At 44.9% G+C, this 20604-nt stretch overlaps 1 protein-coding gene across 1 annotated transcript in view; it reads right to left on the bottom strand.

The window, feature by feature from the left end:
* Positions 1-20604, bottom strand: part of LPGAT1 (lysophosphatidylglycerol acyltransferase 1) — a 69498-nt gene that overhangs the window by 23799 nt on the left and 25095 nt on the right. Inside the window, exons 3-5 of the mRNA XM_073553393.1 lie at positions 10308-10426; positions 4340-4435; positions 2723-2996 (exon numbers count right to left, since the gene is read on the bottom strand). Of these exons, the coding sequence (XP_073409494.1) occupies positions 2723-2996; positions 4340-4435; positions 10308-10426 (489 nt within the window). The remainder of the gene's footprint in view (positions 1-2722; positions 2997-4339; positions 4436-10307; positions 10427-20604) is intronic.

Raw genomic sequence — 20604 nt, 5'->3', positions numbered from 1 at the left:
ACATCCTCAATTTTCTCCGTCCGGGATGTCCTGGTCAAGGAGATAGCCTGCATCAACTGCTCAGACGCCTGTTTAACTCCTCCTGCTCTGTCTCCTCCTCACCCCCAGAAGGGCGATTTTTGCGTTGAACTTGAGAGGAGGTATTTCTAAGGAGTCGTGCACTTTCGGAGGGATCGGGTCTTACAAACTCTTAGTTTTTCTGCCGCTCCTGACCCCTAAAATCGACTCATGACTGATTACAATATGATCCAGTGAGACAGCCAGAAATTTGTGCCCCGGACACTTCCCACCTCAGAGGGCAATCACAGCAGGGCTATTAATATATAATTATAATTCCAGCTCAGGCTGCAGATAGGAGGCCACAGACAAACGCGAGCACTATTCCAGGAGAGCTCCTTGCGGCCAGGGGAGGGAGCACCACAGAGACAGCAGCAGCGGGGGAGGATGCTCAAAGCCTCCCTCAGTAATGGCACCAGTCAGCGCAGCGAGGGGTTAACTGAGGGGAAGTAACACGCAGGGCCCAATTTTTCAGGGCACTCACCTCTGTCTGTCAATATCTTCACTGCCCGCTGTGCAGCGTTGTGGACCGGCGCCGCAGCTCTCAGCAGCAGAGCCGCTCGCCCAAGATGGCCTCCGCCTCGTGGAGGAGCAGGATCAGCCGCCCGCTCCGGTCTCCCCGGATAGTAGTTAGTTTTATTCTTGTACATAGCAGCAGTATTATAGTAGTTATATTCTTGTACATGGGGACAGTATTATAGTAGTTATATTCTTGTACATAGGGGCAGTATTATAGTAGTTATATTCTTGTACATAGGGACAGTATTATAGTAGTTATATTCTTGTACATAGGGACAGTATTATAGTAGTTATATAGTTATATTCTTGTACATAGGGAGCAGTATTATAGTAGTTATATTCTTGTACATAGGGACAGTATTATAGTAGTTATATAGTTATATTCTTGTACATAGGGGCAGTATTATAGTAGTTATATAGTTATATTCTTGTACATAGGGAGCAGTATTATAGTAGTTATATTCTTGTACATAGGGACAGTATTATAGTAGTTATATTCTTGTACATAGGGACAGTATTATAGTAGTTATATTCTTGTACATAGGAGGCAGTATTATAGTAGTTATATTCTTGTACATGGGAGGCAGTATTATAGTAGTTATATTCTTGTACATGGGGACAGTATTATAGTAGTTATATTCTTGTACATAGGAGGCAGTATTATAGTAGTTATATTCTTGTACATAGGAGGCAGTATTATAGTAGTTATATTCTTGTACATAGGGAGCAGTATTATAGTAGTTATATTCTTGTACATAGGGAGCAGTATTATAGTAGTTATATTCTTGTACATAGGGACAGTATTATAGTAGTTATATTCTTGTACATAGGGACAGTATTATAGTAGTTATATTCTTGTACATAGGGAGCAGTATTATAGTAGTTATATTCTTGTACATAGGGGCAGTATTATAGTAGTTATATTCTTGTACATAGGAGGCAGTATTATAGTAGTTATATTCTTGTACATAGGAGCAGTATTATAGTAGTTATACTCTTGTACATAGAGAGCAGTATTATAGCAGTTGCATGTATGAGAGTTACTTTTATATTTAGGTATAACCTTTAAATTCGCATTACTGTGTGTGTAGGTAGGGATGGAAAACAAAACCAATCAAGCCCATTATGCCCATATATACATGTGAAAGCGAGCAGAGCCATGACTATAAATCTGTGTGATTCGCAGGATACAGTTCACTAACTTTAAGCTCTCATTAATGCAATTTATCGATTTCTTAATTGTTCATGATCAGGAGGATATCAGTTACTCTGAGTTTTGTAGCTTATCATTATTCACATGGTATCAGCAGTGTGCTGTCATTAGAGACGCTGTAGCCTCAACAGTGCCCAGTGCAGGAGATCAGAGCCAAAAGTATACCGCACTATAGAGAATAGCATACTGTTATACAAAGCGAAAGTACAGTCACAAACAAGTATTATAGTAGATAAATTCCTGTACATAGGAGCAGTATTATAGTAGTTATATTCTTGTACATAGGAACAGTATTATAGTAGTTATATTCTTGTACATAGGGGCAGTATTATAGTAGTTATATTCTTGTACATAGGGGCAGTATTATAGTAGTTAGACTCTTGAAAACATACAGCAAGTGTTGTACTCCCCAAATAATCAGTAACTTCTCGTAAGGAAATTTTTGCAGTGGACCTGATCACAGGTGCACATAGTGCTGCATCCCAAAATATACACAAAAAAAAAAAAAGCTTCAGTAATAATTAAAACCGTGTATATAACTTTGGGAGGCGACGCCCTGTTCCTCAAATAGATTAAGGAAGCCTTGTGCTAACGCAACACAACCCAGTACCGAGGCAATAGCATTAAGATCTAAATTCCCGGCCAAGACTAAGCGGCTGTGGGTGATCGTGTGGTAATCTTCTAAAGACGTGCTGTGTGTACACTTCAGGTATTGTGGAGCGCGCACTGTGTGTGACCTGCGCGACCTTCACAGACGAGGCTCCGAGGAAATTGCGAAAGATGAACAGACCGCGGAGTCCCGTGTTATAGGGCTCACTGGCGATCAGTAGATAGAATGCAAGGACGCATTTTACACGTGTTGGTTTGTGCAAATTTTCATCACTTCCCACCTCCCGAAATGAAGAATCAGGAGCTTGCGGGGGCGATCCTTACCCACTTGAAGCTTGTGTCCCCCTGCCGGAGTCCCGTTCTCCTGTTGTGCCAGCAGTGTGTTCAGGATTACTTGTGTGGCCCCCAATCTTGGCAGGGTGACGTGAGTAAGAAATGGCAGGTTGTTTTTTTTGGCATACAACTGGCTCGTTTCCCTTCTTTTCCTGAGAAAGCCGCCCTCTGGGAATAAGATTATCCACTTTCGATCGCGACTTCTGTAGTATTTTTCTAGGTGGACCTTTAGGAGGACCAGCTGCTGGTCACGATAAGCTTTGCCCTGTGAACGCACAAAAGATCCGATCAAAAATCACAGTAAAAGAATAAAAACATCATCATTCATCGAAACAATTTAAATAGGAAAATAATGGCCGTTGCCCTAGAGTTAATAATCAAGGTTCAGCTCTGGTTTATCGTTTGAGGGAAACTCCCAGGATCGACAAGAATTTGGACAAGAGCATTAAAAAGCAAGAGAAAAAATAAAATAAAAAAAAAAAAACAAACAAGAACAACAAGACCCTCACATCACTTGGCTGAAGAGCATAGCCCTCTCTTGGGGTCCTGCCCTCTTTCATTAAGCATCGTCTGTTAATATCCCCGTTCCCCACTGTGGGGAGTGCTGCAGGGTAATGTAAGGGTATGTTCACACGCAGCATTTGTGCTACAGATTTTTCTGCAGTGTTGGCAGGAAAACTGCTGCTTACAGTAAGCACGTTACTAATTGGGATTTTTTGAAATGGGTTTAAGAAAATAAAACCTGCAAAAAATGCACAAAGAATGGATTTACCCCCCCCCCCCCAAAAAAAAAAGGCAGCGCATGTACACGCGTGAATGAGATTTCTGAAGGCTCATTTTACTTTGCATTTTAAGAAATGCTCAATTCTGGCATCACATTGTGAGTTAGGCTCAATGGAAGAGAATCGCAAAGACAAAAAGAAAAAAGAAAAAAAAAAAAAAAAAAAAAAAAGAAGAATTGTTGCCCTTTAAATATAATTAGTGGCACACGGATGTCTTTTGGAGTCCTGAACGCGCAGCGTGTTCCCTGCTTGATCTCGGATACCCAGAGTTGTCCTCATTTGGTAATAGCAGAACATGGACTAGACGAACCGACGAGACCTCAGAGAGAGCACGTTCCCAGCAGACGTTATATTTCCGCTGCCCCCACATTCCCGGTCTGGAGAGCGGCTGATGAAACATCAAGGGACAAAATACTCCCCGAGACGTTCTCCATCAGCACAGGTAATAAAGGGCTGTCTGCCAAAGTGTTATCAAGTGGGAAAACTGTTGGTCATAGCAACCAATCACAGCTCAGCTTCTTTTGAACAGCTCTGGTGAAATGATAGATGCTTCGTGAATGGTTGGCAATACACACAATCATTTTTATATATAGAGATACAGAATATATATATATATATATATATATATATATATATATATATATATATATATATATATAGAGAGAGAGAGAGAGAGAGATATATCTCAAAAAAACTTAAACAATAGGCCATTTTCTGATTACACATTCCCTTTAACTCACTGGAAATAAGAATGTTTCCATTTACATACGGCAAACAGATATCAGATGAATATTGGTACACGATCTACATTACGGACGAGTCTTACCTGTCGGATGAAAAAATCTCCGTGCACAAGAGACACCACTCCGAAATTGGTGTACTTGAATATATGGTCCATTAGCCACATCATCTGCCGGACAACCTACCAAAAAGAAGAAAATAATTACAAGAACTGTGGCAGGGTTTCCGTCGGAATCCTGATGGGGCCGTTTATTTTCAATGAAGCTGACGGAGTGGCTGTCTGTCCTCCTTTCTGGGAGTGATCGTCTTTCAGAGAGCGGTGTGTGTGTGAACCCGGCCCAACACTGAACCCAGGAGATGTCACTGCAGCTACTACAGCGCAGTAATAATGGGTCTCCGTCAATGCCGTCCTGCAGTGACCCCGCAGTGCACAGCGGCAGCTCGGAGCCTCGGAAAACCGCTGATCTAAGCAGTCTCCTATACACGGATATTTATTACAGCCGTCAGATCATCCTGCAGGTCAGGAATATAATCGTGAGCATTTATGAAAAGGCGAATACCAAGAAAAAGGAGCCGCACTCCCCGGAGCAGCCAGCGCTCACCTTACTCTGTACAGCAAGGAGGGGAAGCATCAGGACAATGGGCGATTGGTGCAAAAAAAAAACTATGTTAACCAACTGCAGCTCAGCTACAACTGCTTGGGGTGTGTCTGCTCTCAAAAACATCAAGAAGAATAGTGAGTGCAGCTCTGGGGCTATAATACAGGATGTAACTCAGGATCAGTAATGTAATGTATGTACACAGTGACTACACCAGCAGAATAGTGAGTGCAGCTCTGGAATATAATACAGGATGTAACTCAGGATCAGTAATGTAATGTATGTACACAGTGACTGCACCAGCAGAATAGTGAGTGCAGCTCTGGAGTACAATACAGGATGTAACTCAGGATCAGTAATGTAATGTATGTACACAGTGACTGCACCAGCAGAATAGTGAGTGCAGCTCTGGAATATAATACAGGATGTAACTCAGGATCAGTAATGTAATGTATGTACACAGTGACTGCACCAGCAGAATAGTGAGTGCAGCTCTGGAATATAATACAGGATGTAACTCAGGATCAGTAATGTAATGTATGTACACAGTGACTGCACCAGCAGAATAGTGAGTGCAGCTCTGGAATATAATACAGGATGTAACTCAGGATCAGTAATGTAATGTATGTACACAGTGACTACACCAGCAGAATAGTGAGTGCAGCTCTGGAATATAATACAGGATGTAACTCAGGATCAGTAATGTAATGTATGTACACAGTGACTGCACCAGCAGAATAGTGAGTGCAGCTCTGGAGTACAATACAGGATGTAACTCAGGATCAGTAATGTAATGTATGTACACAGTGACTGCACCAGCAGAATAGTGAGTGCAGCTCTGGGGTATAATACAGGATGTAACTCAGGATCAGTAATGTAATGTATGTACACAGTGACTGCACCAGCAGAATAGTGAGTGCAGCTCTGGGGTATAATACAGGATGTAACTCAAGATCAGTAATGTATGTACACAGTGACTGCACCAGCAGAATAGTGAGTGCAGCTCTGGGGTATAATACAGGATGTAACTCAGGATCAGGAATGTAATGTATGTACACAGTGACTGCACCAGCAGAATAGTGAGTGCAGCTCTGGAGTATAATACAGGATGTAACTCAGGATCAGTAATGTATGTACACAGTGACGGCACCAGCAGAATAGTGAGTGCAGCTCTGGGGTATAATACAGGATGGAACTCAGGATCAGTAATGTAATGTATGTACACAGTGACTGCACCAGCAGAATAGTGAGTGCAGCTCTGGAGTATAATACAGGATGTAACTCAGGATCAGTAATGTAATGTATGTACACAGTGACTGCACCAGCAGAATAGTGAGTGCAGCTCTGGGGTATAATACAGGATGTAACTCAGGATCAGTAATGTAATGTATGTACACAGTGACTGCACCAGCAGAATAGTGAGTGCAGCTCTGGGGTATAATACAGGATGTAACTCAGGATCAGTAATGTAATGTATGTACACAGTGACTGCACCAGCAGAATAGTGAGTGCAGCTCTGGGGTATAATACAGGATGTAACTCAGGATCAGTAATGTAATGTATGTACACAGTGACTGCACCAGCAGAATAGTGAGTGCAGCTCTGGGGTATAATACAGGATGTAACTCAGGATCAGTAATGTATGTACACAGTGACTGCACCAGCAGAATAGTGAGTGCAGCTCTGGGGTATAATACAGGATGTAACTCAGGATCAGTAATGTAATGTATGTACACAGTGACTGCACCAGCAGAATAGTGAGTGCAGCTCTGCGGTATAATACAGGATGTAACTCAGGATCAGTAATGTATGTACACAGTGACTGCACCAGCAGAATAGTGAGTGCAGCTCTGGGGTATAATACAGGATGTAACTCAGGATCAGTAATGTATGTACACAGTGACGGCACCAGCAGAATAGTGAGTGCAGCTCTGGGGTATAATACAGGATGTAACTCAGGATCAGTAATGTAATGTATGTATACAGTGACTGCACCAGCAGAATAGTGAGTGCAGCTCTGGGGTATAATACAGGAGGTAACTCAAAATCAACTTGTACCAAATTGTTCCCATATATATTTATATAGGGATTATTGGGAGATACCACTGTTGTCAATGGCTAGAGGGGGAGAAAGCTTTGTAGCATGTCAGAAGTGTGAAGGTGGATAGCTGCTCATTTCATTAGCCACATCAGCCTCCTTCTCTGTCCCCAGTCTGTGCGTCGACTGACAGACAAGGGAATTTGCTCATTACTGAAATGAGACTTCGAACTGGAGGACAGAGGTAGGTGATTGACTGCAGCATTGATGTTCTATCAGTGACCAATGATTTATCACAGGGGTCACATTAAGTCTCCACCGTAAATTAAAAGCTAAGAGACATGTGGGCGTCATGAGTAGCAAGGAACGTCAGGGTCCGGCGTGGCTGTATACATGTACTTATTTTTATTATTATATTAATACCACTTAAGGTAATTTATTTATTTGGGGGCAACCCCTTTAACAGGTGGCCACACAACCTGGAGGGCCGTCCTTGTGATGCTTTGTCACCTACTTCTAAACCCACCCCTGCGCACGCTCGGCTCATCTTCCATCGTGTAGAAATGCAGCATGCCAATTCCTTCTTTGGCCCCAACATCTGGATGACTCTCAATGTGTAAGGACACCTTTTGGCCTACAAAATGCCCCATCTGCAGTAACGCATCAACGTACAGAGCAGATAGCAGCAGTGAATGTACAGTTTTCGGTTTTCTGCTGCCCCAGAGCCCAGTTTATCGTTCATTAGGAGGATAAAGGAATCACATGTCGGAGACTGCACTCAGAGGGCAGACAGACTGCCCGGCACAGAGGACCTGGCCTTGTACAGCAAATATCAGCTGGTCCCGTGCATTAGATATTGCTCAATAATTGACAGAGCGGCTGGTGACTGGCAGGGGGATGCCTCGTCATGAGACATCCATTACTCATTTATAAGAATGGCTAAAATAGACGCGAGGGCCTCCGAGCCCGAACCTCGCCCTCCATGATGAGGAGTTTCTCATGCTCCTATTACAGGATTATGGAGCAGTCAGAATATACGTATTCCATATGCACGATCTGGACCATTCCTCAGTGCCCATCGAACGAGTCATCTAGTTTACTGCAATACCACCCACAACATGTGCACAGGGGAGGCGCTATTTCTTGAACTGAAAATCCCCTTTAAAGCAAAGCTATTTTCTGATGGAGCAAATTAAGGCATTAAATGATTTTTCACAGCCTAGTGCTTCAGGAGTGCACCGCTCCCCTGCCTCCTGCTTGCCCGGAGGGTGGTGGGCTCCTGATCTTTGCCAGACTGATCATCGCCTAGTCGTTTCGATGGGAGTACGGGTGAGAGCTACAGAGGTGCTAGGCCACCAGAGCCAATGGGATCACCAATATGCCAAGGTGCCATATTACTTCAGGCCCATCCGGGTCAGGAAGGGGTCTACGTTGTAATAGTCCCACTGTTGAACTCTATGGATCCTACAGAATATCAGTCTCAAGGGCTACAACGTCCGGAAACCCAGGTGACCAAGAAGCCACAGGCATTAAAAGCTGAGGGCGGCAAAATGGAGAGTCAGTCATACTAGAAGACTTCACTCGGGGCCACCCACGGGCTTCCTGGCATGACAATTTCTGTTCTGTAGTCTGGGGTTTATTCAAGAGATTTGATTTGTCAAGTAGGGCCATAGTTTATACAGAAGAGATGGGAAGGTTGACGGCTGCAGACGGTTTTATTTTCTGGAGGGGGACTTTTTTCTATGCTATTTTCTGCAAACGAGGGCGGCCATCATACCGGAACAAATCACAAAAGAGAATGGATAACAAGTCAGAAATTTTGATTGAATTTTATAGAAGAGTGTTGTGGACATGCTCTGTGACCTGTGCAGAGGTGATAGTGCAGGGAGGGGGAAAGAGGTAGTCCTGCCTGTGACACAATGAGAGGATAGCCGAGAAGTGATCTCTACAGAACAAGAATTGTGAGTCTAATTTGTGGGTGAGGATGTCAAGATTTAAGGATTGTGGGGTTTTTTTTTTGTTTTTTTTTTTAATACAAATACTAGGAAGCAAGATTCTATAAAAAATAAATAAAATAAATAAAATTATCCTCCCGCCAAAGGAAAAAAATAAAATTCTTAAATTATCTAAGCAATAGATGACTTTCTGATGATACGTTCTGTCTTCCAACTGTTGCATAGTTACCTAATGATCAAGCAGAGCCTTCCATGACCATTCTCTGCCCAATCACTATGAATTGGGCTGTATGAGAGGCCTCTGACTGGGGTCTAAGTGGTAACATTTCTCCTTATGAAGAGTTCCAAGGGGACTGTGTAAAGAGACTTATAGGCCTACAATTCTCTTTCCTTGTGGAGCGCGTGTGTGTGTGTGTGTGTGTGTGTGTGTGTGTGTGTGTGTGTGTGTGTGTGTGTGTGTGTGTGCGCATACGGTATGTCTGGGATTGGCATCCGCACCGTCGCAGCTACAGCCACAAAATTTGGCACAGTCACACGTCTGGACCCCGAGAGTGTCCTAGGCTATGTTGTGAGGCGAAATTTTAACCCCGCGCGTTCCAATTCACCAAACAATTTTGCCCCCATCTACATAATGGGGAAAAAGTGTGTGTGTATCAAGCCCCGCCCCTCATGTCATAATCGTTGCCATGGCGACGCTGTCGTCATCATAGGTTGCAAGCCCCGCCGCTCATTATGATGTCATAATGGTTGACTATGGGATGGAGGATGTGTGATGGGTATATGAGCACGGGCCTATGGGATCGTGGATATGTATGATGGGTATATGGGCATGGGACTATGAGATGAAGGATGTGTGATGGGTATATGGGCACTGGACTATGAGATGAAGGATGTGTGATGGGTATATGGGCACTGGACTATGGGATGGAGGATATGTATGACGGGTATATGGGCACGGGACTATGGGATAGCGAATATGTGTGATGGGTATATGGGCACGGGACTATGGGATAGCGAATATGTGTGATGGGTATATGGGCATGGGACTATGGGATGGAGGATGTGTGATGGGTATATGGGCACCGGACTATGGGATGGCAGATATGTGTGATGGGTATATGGGCACGGGACTATGGGATGGAGGATGTGTGATGGGTATATGGGCACAGGACTATGGGATGGCAGATGTGTGTGATGGGTATATGGGCACGGCACTATGGGATGGAGGATAATTATAATTTGCTATAACTAACCACAGTTAGTTACTATGCCCGGGCAGCGCCGGGCTCTTCAGCTAGTAGCCTATAAGTCTCTTTCTTTGTGGCGCATGACATGCCAGTGTAAAGAGACATTATCCTTTAGCCAGTAATTAAAATAATGTCTCTTAGATCAGAGTGTGCAGAGCGCTCAGTGCTGGAGAACAGGAGCTTTGTATTACTCCCAAATACAGAGACATCATACCAAGCCTTTGTCCTGCAAGCACATCATTAACGTGCAGACGTCCCCCGTCGCTTGATGATTCACCAGCATTACTGCTTCGTCTTCTGTGATCGTGTGAACGTCGTCACCCCATTCAATAACTGCAATGACAAAAATCCCAACGTTAGCCTTCATATAGTGCTCCTGTACGGGACATATCTGTTACACAAAAGCGCTAATGATTACACGCTCATAAACTGTCTCCATGGTGACAGACTACAAGCAAACCTCGTGTAGTCAGATCTTGTAGTAATAGTTCCCTCCATCTGTTACCCATTTCTTAAGAAAGTACATTTCATTAATAAAAAAAAAAAAAAAAAAAAAACACAACACATCGAAAGGCAGATGGATGGAAGCAAATGACTGGAGGACCCGACTACACAGGGCTTGTGTGTAGTCTGTTACCATGCGTGCCTCTGATTTCATACATAGCAGGCTTTATTTTACAATTTGGATGCAGTACAGAAAATAAGTGGTGAGAAGGTGGCCAGGGGCTTTATAGATTCTAACTTAGCCGTTTTTTGTTTTTTTTACTGGGACCAGTTGTAGTTTAAAATGACAACAGTCACTTTACCATAAAATGGATTGGAAAGCGGGGGGAAAAAAAATTCCCAAGTTCAGTGGGGGGGGGGGGGAAAATGCGATTACTCCATTTTTTTATGGTGTGCATCGAGTGGTAATATAATTACCCAACGACAGTACAATGATGGCGATAATAAAGGTTATAAAAATTAGTTATCTTAGTGGTAAAAAAAAAAAAAAAAATACTAGCTGTATAATGAAAAAAAAAAAAAAAAAAATTGGGTTGGGGGGGGGGGTCATTATTTTCCTATACCAGTATTGTTATTTTTAGATTTCAGTTGATAGACCTCTATTAGGGCTTGTTCTTTTATTGACAGAATTTTGATGCACAACACTTCAATTGTTTCCTTTATTTTTAGGGGGTGGAAACGATACACATACTGTATGGGGAGGGGGGGAAGGATACACTGCATGGGGGAGGTTACAAATACTGTATGGGGAGGGGGGAAAGGATACACATACTGTATGGGGAGGGGGGAAAGGATACACATACTGTATGGGGAGGGGGGAAAGGATACACATACTGTATGGGGAGGGGGGAAGGATACACATACTGTATGGGGAGGGGGGGAAGGATGCACATACTGTATGGGGAGGGGGGGAGGATACACATACTGTATGGGGAGGGGGGAAGGATACACATACTGTATGGGGGGAGGATACACACTGTATGGGGGAAGGATACACATACTGTATGGGGGAAGGATACACATACTGTATGGGGGAAGGATACACATACTGTATGGGGGAAGGATACACATACTGTATGGGGGAAGGATACACATACTGTATGGGGGAGGATACACATACTGTATGGGGGAGGATACACATACTGTATGGGGGAGGATACACATACTGTATGGGGGAGGATACACATACTGTATGGGGGAGGATACACATACTGTATGGGGGAGGATACACATACTGTATGGGGAGGGGGGGGAAGGATACACTGCATGGGTGAGGTTACAAATACTGTATGGGGAGGGGGAAAGGATACACATACTGTATGGGGAGGGGGGAAAGGATACACATACTGTATGGGGAGGGGGGGAGGATACACATACTGTATGGGGAGGGGGGAAGGATACACATACTGTATGGGGGGAGGATACACACTGTATGGGGGAAGGATACACATACTGTATGGGGGAAGGATACACATACTGTATGGGGGAAGGATACACATACTGTATGGGGGAAGGATACACATACTGTATGGGGGAAGGATACACATACTGTATGGGGGAGGATACACATACTGTATGGGGGAGGATACACATACTGTATGGGGGAGGATACACATACTGTATGGGGGAGGATACACATACTGTATGGAGAGGGGGGGGGAAGGATACACTGCATGGGTGAGGATACACATACTGTATGGGGAGGGGGGGGAAGGATACACTGCATGGGTGAGGTTACAAATACTGTATGGGGAGGGGGAAAGGATACACATACTGTATGGGGAGGGGGAAAGGATACACATACTGTATGGGGAGGGGGAAAGGATACACATACTGTATGGGGAGGGGGAAAGGATACACATACTGTATGGGGAGGGGGAAAGGATACACATACTGTATGGGGAGGGGGAAAGGATACACATACTGTATGGGGAGGGGGAAAGGATACACATACTGTATGGGGAGGGGGGGAGGATACACATACTGTATGGGGAGGGGGGGAGGATACACATACTGTATGGGGAGGGGGGGAGGATACACATACTGTATGGGGAGGGGGGGAGGATACACATACTGTATGGGGAGGGGGGGAGGATACACATACTGTATGGGGAGGGGGGGAGGATACACATACTGTATGGGGAGGGGGGGAGAATACACATACTGTATGGGGAGGGGGGAAGGATACACATACTGTATGGGGAGGGGGGAAGGATACACATACTGTATGGGGAGGGGGGGAAGGATACACATACTGTATGGGGAGGGGGGAAGGATACACATACTGTATGGGGAGGGGGGAAGGATACACATACTGTATGGGGAGGGGGTAGGATACACATACTGTATGGGGGGAGGATACACATACTGTATGGGGGAGGATACACATACTGTATGGGGGAGGATACACATACTGTATGGGGGAGGATACACATACTGTATGGGGGGAGGATACACATACTGTATGGGGGGAGGATACACATACTGTATGGGGGGAGGATACACATACTGTATGGGGAGGGGGGGGGAAGGATACACATACTGTATGGGGAGGGGGGGGGGAAGGATACACATACTGTATGGGGAGGGGGGGGAAGGATACACATACTGTATGGGGAGGGGGGGAGGATACACACTGTATGGGGGAAGGATACACATACTGTATGGGGGAAGGATACACATACTGTATGGGGGAAGGATACACATACTGTATGGGGGAAGGATACACATACTGTATGGGGGAAGGATACACATACTGTATGGGGGAAGGATACACATACTGTATGGGGGAGGATACACATACTGTATGGGGGAGGATACACATACTGTATGGGGGAGGATACACATACTGTATGGGGGAGGATACACACTATGGGGGGGAGGATGATACACATACTGACGGGGGGGGGGAAGGATACACATACTGTATGGGGGTAAGAATACACATACTGACATACTGTATGGGGAGGGGGGGGAAGGATACACTGCATGGGGGAGGTTACCAATACTGTATGGGGAGGGGGGAAGGATACACACTGTATGGGGAGGATACACATACTGTATGGGGAGGGGGGGGAAGGATACACATACTGTATGGGGAGGGGGGGAAGGATACACATACTGTATGGGGAGGGGGAAGGATACACATACTGTATGGGGGTAAAAATACACATACTGACATACTGTATGGGGGGGGGGGAAGATACACATACTGCATGGGGGAAATTACACATTTTGTATAGGGGGGGGGGACCATACACAAACTGTATGGGGACAGAGATCGTATCCAGGACTGTTTGGCCCCCACATATTTCACATTGGCCTATGTAAGTAAAACAACCACATACTGTACATATCAGGTATCGGCGCTCCAACGTGATCAGGAATCTGCCTAAATAATGACTAATGACAGACACTATAAGGAACAATTTTAGGGATTTTGACTAAAACCATGAAATCCGTTCTTTCCGGATTGAGTCCCGATTCAGATTTTATGTCCGATGAAGCAGCAGCTGTTCCGGTCATCGGCCGCCCAGTGATGACATGTACAGTTAAGTAAGACGATACCCGCACCAAACCGCAGACCCGATCCCACTCCTAAAAAAGCTGTCATGTGCTGCTACAGTAAATGACACAGGCTGCAAAGAGGCCGAAGCACAGGAGACGTTACATTGACCGGAGACGCTGCCCGCAGAGAAATAAAGAGTAAATAAGTATAAAAGTAAATAAGAATAAATAAGCGTAAAAATATATATACCACAGCGCTGTACACTGCAGGTAATGATGTACAAATACAAGGAGAGGACAGTCGTACGTCACCATCAGACACCTTCTGTGAGTAGTAAAGGATCGGGCATGTTGAAATCCAACATGCCTGACCCTTCATTCCCCCTGACATCTGCAATCAGGACACAATTAGACAAACTCTGCAGCCGCCCGTTGTCTGTATACGGGAGGTGGAAGTAGAAGAGCATCTAATGGGAAGGCCGGACCTGACTGTCGTACTAGCTCCAAATCTTGAAATTCCTAAATATGTAATAGATCAGTGTAAAAATAAAAGATAAAAAGGCGTTTCCCCTCCGCCGGAGACAGACACAATGAGCCATAGTTTGCGCGCACAGACGGCTGCGTACACCAATTTCTAGGACTCAATGCCTCCAGGAAGCCGAGCTGCAGGAACAGTGCGCTCTGCCGACCTGAGCACTGCAATCCCGGATCGCCTACATGGCAGTTTACTCACGGAGAATAGCAGATGAGGGTAGTAGTCCTCCTCTTGGAGTCCACCAATTTCAGCAGATCACCAATTCATTAAAAGTCACCGTATTGTTTTAAAGCGGGGTCCAGTCGTCCTGCTCCACTCGATCTGTACGTCCATGAGACCGCTGCAGGCGATCACCGGCCACAACAGCACAAGATGGTACAAACTAGGGATTGGCTGCAAGGACACAGACTGGGGGCCTTCGTGAAGGTTTTGCAGCCATGGCAAAACATCGGTCAGGTAAGAAAAGCGCAGGGAGCGTGCGGCTCTTAATCTGTTAGGCTGGTTTCACATTAGCGTTTTTTAGCGCAGCGCATCGTGCGCGTCCATGCGCCCCTATGTTTAACATGGGGGCACATGGTCTAGCATTTGCACATGTTTATATGCTTTTTCGTGCGCATGTGTTTTTTTATTGTGTGCGCCTAGGCGCTCCAGACACAACCTGTTGCATTTTTGATCCGTCCAACTTGTCAAAAAAAATGCATGTGCACGGAATGCACTAAAAGATCACATTACATACTATGGGAACGTGTTTAAAATCGCATGCGTTTTAAGAGTTAACATGGCTAGAAACTGGTTAAAACGCATGCGCCTAAAAAAAGCTAAGGCATGCAAAACGCATGATGCGTTTTTTGCATGCGTTTCTATTGCGCACGATGCGCAGCGCTAAAAAAAACACTAATGTGAATGTAGCCTTACACCGTTTAGGCGCTGCAGTCGCTAATGACCATTGCAACTAAGGGGTTATATAGTGGCAAGCAGCGGCGGATAGTGACTGCACGGCGGATAGCGACTGCTGCCAGCGCAGGCACAAATCCCGATCCCATGCCAACCTATTACAGCGCGGTCTGGGAAGGCTTTCATTCATTACTCCAATGTGGAGCACATTTTTATTATTTTTGCTGCTAGGATATAGTTAAAAATTGGGGAAAAATGCATTTTTCACACTGCTGTGCTGTAATTTGTATACTCAATGCTTCTCATATTTGCCACCATGCACAAAACCAACAGTGAATTAGTATCTATTGCTCCTCCACGTCCCCGCAGACATGTGGACTTTGTCCTTGGCCACATCTGCCAGCATAGTAACATGATGGGCACCATACACCATGGCGGAGCTCAGATAATGGAGGCTACAGTGATGGCCGAAATATTTTAAGCTACGGAAAAAAAAAGTTAATTGGTTTTATTGATTAGGGGTCGGTAGCCGCCAGGTCTGATCACCAATAACGAGGTCTCCACTGTTATATGGTTGTGCTACTTCAGACTATTTATGTGCGGATGTAATAGAAGAGGGTGGTCCGGGGTAACCCCTGCCCCCCACACAACTCTATTAGCCATACGCCATAATGACCGATGTAAGCCGCTCCCTGCACTTGTCTGTGTAACCAAAATGTCACAACATCGGAAAACGTGCGCTAAAGAGGTCACAGGAAGGTCTGGCAGAGGGAGAATACACAGAGCGGTGATACACAGGGGCGATCACAGCACGAAGTCCTGCAGACAAAAAAGGAGCAGAAACGAGAGGAGGACAGGGAACGGCCACCTCCAAAACACCAGTGTGCACCGATAAAGCGATCAAAGCTATATAAACATCGAGACTGTGCACATACATTACTGATCCCGAGTTACTTCCTGTATTATACTCCAGAGCTGCACTCACTATTCTGCTGGTGCAGTCACTGTGTACATACATTACTGATCCTGAGTTACATCCTGTATTATACCCCAGAGCTGCACTCACTATTCTGCTGGTGCAGTCACTGTGTACATACATTACATTACTGAACCTGAGTTACATCCTGTATTATACCCCAGAGCTGCACTCACTATTCTGCTGGTGTAGTCCCTGTGTACATACATTACATTACTGATCCTGAGTTACATCCTGTATTATACCCCAGAGCTGCACTCACTATTCTGCTGGTGTAGTCCCTGTGTACATACATTACATTACTGATCCTGAGTTACATCCTGTATTATACCCCAGAGCTGCACTCACTATTCTGCTGGTGCAGTCACTGTGTACATACATTACATTACTGATCCTGAGTTACATCCTGTATTATACTCCAGAGCTGCACTCACTATTCTACTGGTGCAGTCACTGTGTGCATACATTACTGATCCTGAGTTACATCCTGTATTATACCCCAGAGCTGCACTCACTATTCTGCTGGTGCAGTCACTGTGTACATACATTACATTACTGATCCTGAGTTACATCCTGTATTATACCCCAGAGCTGCACTCACTATTCTGCTGGTGCAGTCACTGTGTACATTGCATTACCGATCCTGAGTTACATCCTGTATTATACCCCAGAGCTGCACTCACTATTCTGCTGGTGCAGTCACTGTGTACATACATTACATTACTGATCCTGAGTTACATCCTGTATTATACCCCAGAGCTGCACTCACTATTCTGCTGGTGCAGTCACTGTGTACATACATTACTGATCCTGAGTTACATCCTGTATTATACCCCAGAGCTAAATCTAATGTGTTTAGATAGTTATCCCCCGGAGCTGCGCTCGCCCCCCTGATCGCAACCATTTCTGTCCATTCAATTCTATCAAATATTCCAATTACTGCATACAGGACAGAAGGAGAAATCACATTTTCTGCAACTTCCATTCTTCCCGGGACAACTCATCTCCTCTCTTGTGGCTTGTATTCCTATCCCATCCAACATGCCCATATCTGCTGTTGCGGAGCGCTGCATGCAGGTGTGTCACTTTAAGATGTGCAGGGACTGGACGCTGCGTGATTGTCTGACATTCCGAGACATCACATAATATAAAGGGTCTCCTGGGAGGGCGGGATGGGACGTGTGTCAGTCGATTGGACACAATTAGGCCTTCATCGGTGACGGCGCTGCCATATCAGCTCTTCCCTGGATTCTCTGCAGGCAATATACAAGTGCAAACTAGACAAGACGTCTGCATGCAGAGACCGTACAGTCCTCAGCGTATGCCGTGAAGACACAGAGGGTCCGCTGCAGAAAGCGAGGAAGGGGGTCATCCCACCAACCACACGGAGGATAGGAAATATATGACCGGTGGGAGCCCCCCGACCACAACAAAGGGAGTCCCATGTGCTCTAGGTGCATAAAATAGTAATGTGCATGTTTGACCATGGCTCCATTCACTTCTATAGGAGCGGTAGTGAATGCATGAGCATGACTCCAATCACTTTTATGGGAGCAGCAGTGCACTTGCTTGATCATCACTCCATTCACTTTTATGGAGGAGTAGTGCACATGCCCAAGTGCCATTCCATTCACTTCTATGGGAGCGGAAGTGCGCATGCTTGTGAGCCACTCCATTTGTATGAGCGATAGGGCGCATGCCTGAGCACCATTCCATTCACTTCTCCGGAAAAGTGTATGCGTTTGCGTCATTCCATTCAGTTTTATAGGGGCAGTAGCGTGCATGCTTAAGCGCCACTGCACAAGCGTCAGCGCCACTGTAATGGCCTCTACAGCAACAGCAGTGCGCATGTGTGATCCACTACTCCCATAGAAGTAAATGGAGTAGTTTTCAAAAAAAAAAAAAAAACACTCCAGCCTCTCCCCTCAAAAAAAGCAGTGGTTACCCAGTTACTTTAGAACAAAACTGTTTCTCTTAATCAATGATTGTCGCCTCTTAGACGTTTTCACACCAGCAACATTTATCACTTATCAACAGGATAGGTGAAACAAAATGTATGAGAGCCGGGGCTCGACTACTGGAACCTCCACCGATAAAAAAAGGGGGAATCCCATGTCCTTTGCCTGAATGGTCCCTGCCCATACACCACCGCTCCATTCACTTATATGGGAGAGACAGTGTGAAAACAAACACTCCATTCACTTCTATGGTGCTCCAAATGTGCACTACTGAATGAAGCGGTCTGACTGAGGCCTCATGCATAAGTCCATTTATTTTGCATACAAGTGCCGTCAGTGTTTTCCATGGTTAGCACTAGTGCCTATGATAGTGAATGGGTTCATTCACATGTCCGTGTGGTCTGCGCAAAATCACAGAGACATGTTTGATTCGAGTGTTGGATCAAAATTTGACAATGCAAGCCTAGGGTCTTTTTTTTTTTTTTTCAAAATGTGGATAAAACTGCTGTGTGACAGGCAAGCTACCTACAGGTGGCAGTAGAGAGAGCACACTGCGGGAGGAGCGCGGCGGCGGCCCGGTGACGGGGTCATTTACGAGGAGCACACACTTATTCAGTCCACTGTCATCAAGTCTGACTCAGGAGCTCATCACTTACGCAGGAACAGCGTCGATCTTATGTGGGTGCACGCACGGGCGCAGATAAAAGGAGAGGTGGCCAATTAAATTGTAATGAAAAGAGACCGTGAGGATATTGAAATTGTATGAAAGACACAAGGATCAAATAGGAGGAGGCGAACCAAAGACCTAAGAGAGGAAAAGGCACCTAATGTACAACTAGAGGACGTCCTAAAAAAGAAAACGCAATATGAACCTACTACCAGTCTGGGAATTGTCCACGGAGCTTATATTGCTGAACACAGTACTGATCACAGGCTCTCGTCCCCTAAGGGGACTAAAAAAAGAAAACAAGTGAAAAGTAATAAAAAGTTTAGAAATATTAAATAAATAAATATATATATTTTATGATGTGAACAATCCACACACAGACACACACACACACTCGTTTTGCCAATAGAAAAGAAATAAAAAACGTATTCAGCATCATAAAAATTGACCCACACCAGTAAACGCTCTAAAAAAAAGGAAAAGAAGATTACTGAAGGCCGCAATACATACAGTAAGTATTCAAAACATTGCATTTACCCCAAAATGATAACAAACACGTCAGCTCAGGCTCACAAAACAAAAAACAAGACTCCCCCCGCTAAGCCCCATCGACCGGAAAGACTCCCAAAAGGGACTTCTTTTTTTTTAGCCTCTAAAATAGTGAATAGAGAACGCAGCTTTGCCATCACTCTATTACACTGAAAGAATCTGGTTTCCATGTTTTTTGTCTTTATTGCACTGACGCCATAAAATTAAAACCCCAAAAACTAAGGAGGAAAGATTGCAGAGTCCTGCAGAAGACAAGTCTGACGGAAAAATACAGTAAAGCCAAAGGTTACTACAGAAAAGGAAGGAAAACGCGAGACCACAAAAGTGAAAAATTAGCTGAATCCGTAGAGTTAAAGAGGCTGTGCAATTAAACTAAATAATTAAAGGCTTTTTTAAAGAAATCATCAGAGTATACAACGTATTAATACAGTTGTATTAGGTCAGGTCCGCCGTCCTCCAGTAATGAGATCTATCCCGGGTCCTAGCAGGTTTTCCTCCAATTTGTGATCAGAGCGGTGCGATGGGGATCGCTGACTATCATAAGCCAAGTGGTCCTCCTCCTCCGTCTCCACACTGGAGAGGGGGGCTGACTTCAGAGGAGCAGTCAGCCCTCTTCACTCACAGCTCTGGTCACCTGCCGACACAAAGCTCTGTCCAGTGTCGACTACAGGACAGGAAGCTGAGTGGCCGGTACCCGGGAAAAGAGGGGGTCGGCCGGTACCCGGGAAAAGAGGGGGTCGGCCGGTACCCGGGAAGAAGCAGCTGCCGCAGAAGTGGACCTGGGAATCTGAACTACTAGATTATTTATTTACTTTAATATTCACAACTAATTTCTAAACATTTTATTTCCAGGAAGAACCATTAAAATATGCATAAATTAGTAAATCGTCCAACTTACCAATATACTTCTATTATTACAGG

The sequence above is a fragment of the Dendrobates tinctorius genome, unplaced genomic scaffold, assembly GCF_039654945.1.
Source record: "Dendrobates tinctorius isolate UK_male_01 unplaced genomic scaffold, ASM3965494v1 ptg000201l, whole genome shotgun sequence".
Taxonomy (NCBI): domain Eukaryota; kingdom Metazoa; phylum Chordata; class Amphibia; order Anura; family Dendrobatidae; genus Dendrobates; species Dendrobates tinctorius.
The sequence above is the reverse complement of the archived record's forward strand: the minus strand, read 5'-3'. Positions and strand labels throughout refer to the sequence as shown.